Source organism: Setaria viridis, chromosome 6 (genome assembly GCF_005286985.2).
Source record: "Setaria viridis chromosome 6, Setaria_viridis_v4.0, whole genome shotgun sequence".
Taxonomy (NCBI): Eukaryota; Viridiplantae; Streptophyta; class Magnoliopsida; order Poales; family Poaceae; genus Setaria; species Setaria viridis.
In genome coordinates this window covers 21,695,857-21,705,897 of record NC_048268.2, presented here as the reverse complement: position 1 = coordinate 21,705,897, position 10,041 = coordinate 21,695,857, and the positions used below count along the sequence as shown (strand labels likewise).

Sequence of the window (10,041 nt, the reverse complement as noted above, 5' to 3'; positions counted from 1 at the left end):
TGAACTCCGACTAGGGACAACTTTAGAATAACCATACAAGTAAAGAGTTTCACATACAATTCACATAATTGCAAATCAATTCAAGTAGCCTTCAATGGATATTCAATGAACACAACATACAAATCATGGATACAAATGGAATATCATCATCTCTATGATTGCCTCTAGGGCATACCTCCAACACCCCCACCACGAGGGGGGAGCGTGACAACGGGCGCGCGACGTCCAGGAACGCATCTGTGCGGATGGAGAGCGTCCGCCGCTCTTTGCCCGCGCTAGCCAGAATGTCGCCGCCGCGGCGGTGTTGCTCCGACAGCTCCCCGAGCCAGCGACGCCCGAGGAGCGACGGGCACGCCAAGAGATGCGCAACCTGCTCGAGTGCGCTGCCGTCCAGCAGGCGGAAAGTTCAGCGTCTCGGCGACGCGGGCAGAACGCCAGCCGGGCAATGCATGGCGCACCCCCGGAACTGCGGGGGGAATCTGTCCATCAGCCCCCTCCGGGGGCAAATCAGGCCGCGTCCGCCCGACGAACTCCGCCACCCGCGGTAGGCGAGGCTCGATCCGTCCACCAACGCGTCGGTCTCGTCCGCGACGCCCGTGACACCCTGAACGCGCGGAGATGCTCCCGCGCCGACAGGGGGGACGGGGCAGATCGAGGCTACCACGTCCACCGTGGCGGGCGCTACGACAGCGGGGAAGACTGCAGTCCGAGCCCCAGAGCGGCCGGACCTCGGGCCTTCTCCACGCGCATCCTAAATGCGCCCTTTCCGCCACGCTTTAGGCAACCCACAAGTGTAGCCAAATACTCGGGGGAGACAAATTCTGGAGTATGGCTCAGCGATTACCGGCTTGCATGTCAAGCTGGCGGGGCGGACGATGACCTGTTCATCATCCGTAACCTACCCCTTTTTCTGGCAGACTCCACGCGAGCCTGGCTAGAACATATCCCTTCAGGACGCATTCGCAACTGGAACGACCTGAAGGAAGTTTTCGTAGGAAACTTCCAAGGGACATATACACGCCCTGGCAACTCCTGGGATCTCCGGAGCTGCCGCCAGGGGGCGGACGAGTCCCTCTGGGATTACATCCGGCACTTCTCCAGAAAGTGCACCGAGCTCTCCAACGTCGCCGACGCCGACGTCATAGGAGCCTTCCTAGTGGGGACCTCTTGCCGGCCCCTCGTCCACGAGCTAGGGCGCCGAGGCCCGCGAACCACGGAAGAGCTCCTCAACATCGCCACTAGCTACGCCTCTGGCGAAGAGGCTGTCGGAGCGATCTTCGATCGTTCCAAGGGCAAGGCGAAATGGGAGGAGGACGCCGACGAAGGCACCTCCAACCGCCAACAGAAGAAGAAGGGCAAGCAGCGGCGCGAGGCCCCCCTCGTAGCCGCGGTCGAACGCAAGCGAGGGCAGCCGCCCCCCGAAGGCGCTCCCGGCTTCTTCGACAAGCTGCTCGAGGGACCGTGCCCGAACCACGAGTTCCCCGTCAAGCACGCCTACAAAGACTGTAACCTCATGAAGAGGTTCTTTGTGGGCAATCCGGTGAAAGCTGACCGGAAGCGGAAACCCGACGAGGAAAAGAAGGGTGACGAAGAGAAGGAAGACGGCTTCCCTAAAGTTGACGGCTGCTTCATGATCTTCGGGGGCTCCGCAGCGTATGACACCAAGCGCCAGCAAAAGCTGGAGCGCCGGGAGGTCTACGCGGCCGAGCCTGCGACTCCGGCCTTCCTCGATTGGTCCGGACCGGCCATCACCTTCGATAGTTCCGACCACCCAGGACGCGTCCGGCATCCAGGGCGCTACACTCTCATCGTCGACCCCATCGTCGGCACGACGCGTCTCACCAAGGTGCTCATGGACGGGGGCAGCGGCCTCAACCTCCTCTACGCTGAGACCCTCGACGCCATGGGGATCGATCACTCCCGTCTCCGTCCTAGCAAGGCACCCTTCCATGGCGTCGTGCCAGGGAAGCAAGCGATGCCTCTCGGGCAGATCGACCTGCCCGTCACGTTTGGGACCCCTTCCAACTATAGGAAGGAGGTCCTCACCTTCGAGGTGGTGGGGTTTCGCGGAACCTACCATGCCATCTTGGGACGGCCGTGCTACGCGAAGTTCATGGCCATCCCCAACTACACCTACCTCAAGCTCAAGCTGCCGAGGCCCAACGGGGTCATCACCGTCGGCACAACCTTCCAGAAGGCATACGAGTGTGACGTGGAGTGCTGCGAGTACGCCGCGGCCGTCACCCTCTCGAGCGACGTGGCTGTCCAGCTTGCGGAGGCGATCGAGGACCAGCCCAACACCAAGCAGTCAGGTACCTCCTTTAAGCCCACCGAAGGTATCAAGGAAGTCCCTCTTGACCCCGGCAGTTCCAGTGGTGGGGTCGTGCGGATCAGCACGGCCCTATCCCCCAAATAGGAAAGCGCGCTCGTCGACTTCCTCCGCGCGAACAGCGACGTCTTCGCGTGGAAGCCCTCGGATATGCCAGGCATCCTGAGAGAAGTCGTTGAGCATTCCTTGAACATCAGGGCCGGCTCTAAACCAGTGAAGCAAGGCTTGCGCCGTTTCGACGAAGAAAGGCGCAAAGCCATTGGTGAAGAGCTCCAGAAGCTCCCGGCCGCCGGGTTCATCAAGGAAGTACACCACCCCGAGTGGTTGGCCAATCCTGTTCTTGTACCGAAAAAGAACGGGAAATGGAGGATGTGTGTCGATTATACCGGTCTCAACAAAGCGTGTCCAAAGGATCCGTTTCCTTTGCCACGCATAGATCAAATAGTCGACTCAACCGCCGGGTGCGAAACTCTCAGCTTCCTCGACGCATCCTCCGGCTATCACCAGATCGCGATGAAGGAGGCCGACCAGCTCGCTACCTCCTTCATCACACCCTTTGGCCCCTACTGCTACGTTAAGATGCCGTTTGGCCTCAAAAACGCGGGGGCTACCTTCCAGCGATGTATGCTTAAGTGCTTCGGAGATCTCATCGGGCGGACCGTTGAGGCCTACGTCGACGACATCGTTGTCAAATCCAGGAAGGGCGATCAGCTCGTTCCCGACCTGGAGTTAGCCTTCAAAAGGCTGAGGGATAAGCGAATCAAGCTCAACCCCGAGAAATGTGTGTTCGGTGTCCCAAGGGGCATGCTGTTAGGCTTCATCGTCTCCGTGCGCGGCATCGAGGCAAACCCGGAGAAGATCGCGGCCATCAGCGACATAGGGCCGATCCGGAACATAAAGGGAGTACAACGCGTCATGGGGTGCTTAGCATCCCTAAGCCGCTTCATCTCGCGCCTCGGCGAGCGAGGACTTCCTCTCTATCGGCTCCTGAAGAAGTCCGACCATTTCGAGTGGACCAACGAGGCACAGGAGGCACTTGACCGACTCAAGGACCTCCTGACGAAGGCCCCAATTCTAGTTCCGCCGGCCGACGGCGAGACCCTTCTGCTCTACGTCGCGGCGACCACCCAGGTGGTCAGCGCGGCCCTAGTAGTGGAGCGGGAGGAGGAGGGGCACGCTCTTAAGGTGGAACGCCCGGTGTACTTCATCAGCGAAGTATTGTCCGAGTCCAAGGCACGATATCCGCAGATCCAGAAGCTCGTCTACGCCATCCTCATCACGAAGAGGAAGCTGCGTCACTACTTCACCTCCCATCCGGTAATGGTCGTCTCTTCATTCCCGCTTGGTGAAGTAATCCGGAACCCAAATGCAACAGGAAGGATCGCGAAGTGGGCGCTTGAGCTTATGGATCAGGGTATCACCTACGTCCCCCGCACCGCCATCAAGTCCCAGGTACTTGCCGATTTCGTGGCCGAGTGGACAAAGGTACAAGCACCATCGGCGACAGAGGAGCAGGAGTACTGGACGATGTACTTCGACGGGTCGCTGATGAGGGCCCGCGCCGGAGCAGGCCTCGTCTTCATCTCTCCGTTGGGCGTACGCATCAGGTACATGATCCGCCTCCATTTTCCTGCATCCAATAATGTCGCTGAGTATGAAGCCCTGCTCAACGGGCTCCGCATCGCCATCGAGCTTGGCATCCGTCGACTAGACGTCCGAGGCGATTCCCAGTTGGTCGTCGAGCAAGTCATGAAGGAATGGAGCTGCCATGACCCTAAAATGGCCGCCTACTGCAACGAGGTCCGTAAGCTCGAGGACAAGTTCGACGGGTTGGAGCTCAACCACGTCGCAAGGCGCTTCAACGAAGCCGCTGACGAGCTAGCGAAGGCGGCGTCCGGCCGGATGCCCGTCCCCGACGGCGTTGTCGTTAGCGACCAGCGGAAGCCTTCGATCCGTTATCTGGAGCCAATAGGGGTCGGCGAGGCATGCCCAGCCCTGGGGTCGGGACTCGAGCCGGGGGAGGTCGGCAGCACGCCACCTGTCCCAGGCCCGAGCACCAATCCTGAGGGAATCAACGCTGCCCTACCCGACCCAGCCCTGGCAGCCAAGCCATCCGACCCCGTGGTTATGGAAATCGAGCCGGGCCCCGCGGCGGGGGCCGACCGCCCGACCGACTGGAGAGCCCCGTACCTCGACTACCTTGTCCACGACGCGCTCCCGGCAGACAAAACAGAAGCCCGCACCATCGCGCGCCGTGCGAAATCCTTCAGCATCATCGACCAGGAGCTGTACAAGTGAAGTCACATTGGGATCCTCCAGCGCTGCATCCCGATCGAGCAGGGAAAGGCGCTGATCCAGGATATCCACGCTGGGGCTTGTGGTCACCACGCTGCGCCAAGAACACTTGTTGGCAACGCCTTCCGACAGGGTTTCTACTGGCCAACCGCGGTCGCGGATGCTACCCAGGTAGTCCACACCTGCGAAGGATGCCAGTTCTTTGCCCGCCAAACCCACCTACCCGTGCAGGCATTGCAAACCATCCCCATCACGTGGCCGTTTGCGGTCTGGGGGCTGGATCTCGTCGGACCCTTCAAAAGGGCGCCCGGGGGCTTCACCCATCTACTCGTCGCCGTCGACAAGTTTTCCAAATGGATCGAAGCAAGGCCAGTGGCGCAAATCAGGTTCGAGCAAGCGGTACAGTTCTTCACCGACATCATCCACCGCTTCGGGATCCCAAACTCCATCATCACCGACAACGGCACGCAGTTCACCGGGAAGAAATTCCTCCAGTTCTGCGACGACCACCACATTCGAGTGGATTGGGCGGCAGTGGCGCACCCCCGCACGAACGGGCAAGTCGAGCGAGACAATGGCATGATACTTCAGGGTTTCAAGCCACGGATCTTCGACCGCCTTAAAAAGTTCGGCGGACGATGGGTTGCGGAGCTCCCAGCAGTCCTCTGGAGCTTGAGGACGACCCCCAGCCGGGCGACAGGGTTCACCCCATTTTTCATGGTCTACGGGTCAGAGGCCATCTTGCCCACCGACTTGGAGTATGGGTCGCCGAGGGTCAAAGCATACGACGAACAGGGAAGCCAGGCATCACTCGAGGACGCACAAGACCAACTCGACGAGGCGCGAGATGTAGCCCTACTACACTCAGCTAAGTACCAGCAGGCCCTACGACGTTACCACAACTGCAGGATACAAGGCCGCGCCTTCAACGTCGGAGATCTAGTGCTCCGCCTCATCCAAGATAACAGGGGTCGGCACAAGTTGACTCCCCCATGGGAAGGCCCGTTCATCGTCGCACAAGTGCTACGGCCGGGCACCTACAAGCTGGCAACTCCCGACGGGCAAATCTTCAGCAACGCCTGGAACATAGAACAGCTAAGGCGCTTCTACCCATAGCTTTCATTTCCAAGTTATGCATAGCCTTGCCGTCTTTTCCGTTCTTTCGTTTAAGCTCAGGGGTATCCGACCCTGGCCTCGTTCCAGGACCGCATACCCCTCGGGGGCTACCAGTTTTGTTCTTCTGCGAAAAAAGAAACCCTGAGCCACCTTGGCTCAGGTCCTTTCGTTTAAGCTCAGGGGTATCCGACCCTGGCCCCGTTCCAGGATCGCATACCCCTCGGGGGCTACTAGTTTTGCTCTTCTGCGAAAAAAGAAACCCTGAGCCACCTTGGCTCAGGTCCTTTCGTTTTAGCTCAGAGGTATCCGACCCTGGCCCCGTTCCAGGATCGCATACCCCTCGGGGGATACCAGTTTTGTTCTTCTACGAAAAAAGAAGGCCTTTTCTTTTAAGCTCAGGGGTATCCGACCCTGGCCTGGCTCCAGGACCGCATACCCCTCGGGGGCTATCAGGGGTCCCGACCCCAGCCGCTGGGCGCCATCTAAAAAGAAAATGCTTTTTCTTTTTTCAAGACCACTCCCTTTCGAAAACCTTTGGATGCAAAAAGATAAGGATGCGTGAACGGTACTCAGGCAAGTTGCGATCGGACTGCGAAAAAGCCTACGCCCCAGCGGCTACGGTACCTTCGCTCATCAAAAAACTTACTGACGCACCCGGCAACGTATCCTAAAGCTTTCAAGACCAAAGGAATAACAAAGGGAATCGGTTTCTTTTGCGCAAATAAAGAGTCATAAGAACAGGCCCGTATGGCCAAACGCAAAACGAGTTCAAAAGACTAACATAAGTACAAACTTTTTTCGGGCGCGAGCCCGGTACAACTAATTCGCAGGAGGGTCGGCTGGAGCAGCGGCTTCAGAGTCGGCAGGAGCGGCGTCTTCAGGGTCGGCAGCAGCAGCGGCCTCGGGGTCGGCAGGAGGGCCAGCTTCAGGGTCGGCAGGAGGGACGGCTTCGTCCTCCAGGAGCTTCGCGAGGGCCTCCGCCGGCGCCATCACCCCGGCGTCGATCTCGTCCAGCTCGGCCTCGGTATAGCCGGCGCAGTACCCCTCACTCATCCCGGCAAAGTTAATGCCGGAATAGTGAGAGCTGAAGACCCCGAAGGCGCGCCGCACGCCAAGGCGGAGCGCATCCACGGCGACCTCGCGACGGCGATGGCGCACCTCGAGGACACGAGCCGGCAGAGAGCTCGATCCCTCCTCCGGAGCTACACCGAAGTCCTCGCAGATGACGCGGACCGCATCCCGCAGGGCGCCATGCTCACCGTGCTCCTCGTCGAGCAGAGCCCGCAACTTGGCGATCTCACCTGCAGGAGCCACACAAGAAATCCCACCAAGTCAGAAGAAGCAAAACAAAAAATGACACAAAAACGCAGGAGCGGAAAGAGCCTCACCGTCGGCCTGGGCCTTCAGCTCGCGCTCCCGGTCGGTGCTGCGGGACAAGGCGGACTGGAGCCCCTGCACTTGCAAACGGAGTTGATCGTTCTCCGCGCGGAGGGCTCCACCCTCCCCCCTTAGCCGCGCCAGCTCCTCGGCGTCGCGGCGGGCCCTCTCAGCAGCAGCGGCTTTGAGCCCCTCGGCATCGCGGCGGGCCCTGTCCACGGCGGCCTGGAACTCCTCGAGGTCGAGACGGGGCTTCTCGGCGACGGCCTGGAGCCTGGCCTCGGCACGTCGTGCCCCCTCTAACGCCGCCTGCTCACGCCCCTCCAGGTCGCGGACGGCCCCCTGGGCGGTGCCAAGCTGCAGGGTCAGATCCCTGGTGCGCTCCCTCTTGGTGTTGTAGTGCTCCCAGAGATTCCGCTGCCGCCAGAGGAAATCAGATTTCTCCCGGCTGCCCTCTTGGAGAGCCTGCAAAGCAACATGCCGTTAAAGCAAAAAAGCAAAGAGGAGGTACTCATCACCAAGCGGTAGGAACAACATACCTGGCTGCCAGGGACCACGGCATTGGCCAAAACTCCCAGCGCCGAGGTCAGAGCCGCCTGAACTTGGGCGACGCCGCCGTGCATCGCCTGCCACCAATGCCACTCAGCGGCGTCATCCAGCGCGTAGAGGCGCCTCGGCGGGTCGTCGCGAGATGTCCAACGGAGAACGGGCCCCCTCCACGCCCCCGGGACGGAGGAAGCCGAGGGTGGGATAGGGGCCGACTCTGACGTCGCCGTCGAGGATGACATCACGACGCCGGAAACCACTGGATCCGCCGACGCCCCCGGCGCCTGCACGCTCGTCGCCGCCGAGCCCGCCAACAGTACCCCTGTGGGCACCTCCGCCTCAGCCACCAGAGTTACTCCCACGGGAGTGACCAGGGCGGAGGCTCCCGCCTCTGTCACCACCGCCTCTGCCGTCGCCGCGCCTCCGGGAGCAAGCGCCCCCTCTGCCTCTGATCCCGCCATGGCAGCAGGGGCATCCGCCCTGCCTCCTGTCGTCGCCGCCTCCTCCGCCTCGTCGGCGTCAAGGTCGATCACCTCCCCGACCTGCAGGCCCGGGGGGATCACGCCCTGAGCCAAAGGGGCGACCAGAGGGGCCGGAGGCGGAGTGGAGTCCGCTCCCCCTCCTGCGGCTGATGCCACCGCCGCTCCGACAGCCGACTCCGCAGGGGCCACCCCCGCGGGGGAATCTACGGCCACACCAGGAACCCCGCCACTCGCCGCTAGCGGGGCCGCGGCCCGCCCCCCGGAGGAGGACGACGTCAGTAGCGCCTTCTTGGGCGCCAGCTACAGAGAGAGGCCACGGGGAGAAGTGCTGCACATCAACGGCCAGGCGTCAGCAGAAACGAATGAAAAAAGGGAAGGAGGATAACACATAGGGAAAGTCAACTTACGCCCTCGAAGCGCAGGGGCGGCACGCGCGTTTCGACCCGGAGCCGGACGCCGACCCTGGGGCATCTGGTAGTGGCCGCTTGTCGCCACCTCGTTGCCCTCCACCAACAGGCACGGCGGCGGAGGCAGTCCCCACGGATCCCCGAGGAGCGCCCCGAGCGGACTCCTGGGGAGCGCCCCGAGCGGACTCCTGGGGAGCGCCCCGCGCCGGACCCAAGGCGGCGGCAGGGGCAGGCTCTGAAGGCGCCTGAGGGGCGCTCCGTGTCGACACCGGGGCGGCATCCTTTGCCGACCCCGAGGGAGCGTCCCGCGCCCGCTCCTAGGGGACGCCCTGTGCCGACCCCGAGGGAGCGGCCCGCGCCCGCTCCTGAGGGACGCCCTGAGCCGACCCCGAGGGGGCGCCCCGCGCCCGTTCCTGGGGGAGGCCCTGCGCCGACCCCCGGGGAGCGTCCCGCACCTGCTCCCGAGGGACGTCCTGCGCCGCCCCCTGAGGAGCAGTCCGCGCCGGCTCCTGGGGCGCGCGCTGCGCCGACCCCTGAGGGGCGGTCCGCGCCAGCTCCTGGGGCACGCGCTGTGTTGGCCCCTGAGGCACAGCCCTAGGACCCGGGGGAGCCGAACCCCGGGCGGACGCTCCCGCCGCTGCACCCCCCGCAGCCGTCTGCCGGGGCGCATCGCGGATCACCAAAGCCCCCGATCGGGGGGCAACCAGCTCTTCCTCCTCCTCCTCTTCCTCTTCCTCTTCCTCTTCTTCTTCTTCTTCTTCTTCTTCTTCTTCTTCTTCTTCTTCTTCTTCTTCTTCGTCGTCGTCGTCGGACACGACCGCCCCCCCTCCGCCGCCGCAGGAGCTCCTTGGCGGCCTTCTTCCACCGCCTCGCCGTCTCCCTGTCCTTGCGGCGCTTCTGCTCCTCAGCCCGGAGACGGTTGCGAGCCCTCCGCTCGGCATCTTCCGGCACCGGCGGAAGGGAGTCCGCGACCCGGGTCAGCATGCCCTGCAAACATAAAGCAGATCCGCGTCAGAACAACAAACAGTGGGGCGCAAGGAAAGGGAAACGATGTCCCAACTCCTTACCAGGTCTACAAAGCCCGGCTCCGGGCGCATCGGCGGATGCCCGGGGATCGGGTAGTCCACGTCCTTGTCCTCCAGCGCCTCCCGGAGCCGTTGCCGGATCTCGGAGGCGACGAGTGCACCCGTCGCCAGGGCGGTGCCCTCGGGCGGCGTGTCGGGGGTCATGGCGCCAAGCGGCCGGGCCCGGAGCATCATCGGCGCCACCCGCCGGGCGTGGTACGCGCCGATGACCCCGGCGCCGGTGAGCCCATTCCGCTTCAGCTGCTCGATGGCCCGCAGCAAGTCGGAGATCTTCTTCTTCTCCTTCTCCACCGGCCCGTACGCCCATACCTCGGGCGCCGCGTCGATGGTGCGGCCGGTGAAAACCGGCAGGGGGGAGTTCGGGTAGTTCTTCACATAGAATCACTGATTGTGCCACCCCTTGT

General features: G+C 62.5%; 1 protein-coding gene across 1 annotated transcript; it reads left to right on the top strand.

Annotated features, from left to right (window-relative positions):
• The first annotated feature begins 1,852 nt into the window (after positions 1-1,852).
• Positions 1,853-2,416, top strand: LOC117862060 (uncharacterized). Its single transcript, XM_034745574.1, has one exon. It carries the CDS (start codon positions 1,853-1,855, stop codon positions 2,414-2,416), a length of 564 nt encoding a protein of 187 aa, XP_034601465.1.
• The last annotated feature ends 7,625 nt before the right edge of the window (positions 2,417-10,041 follow it).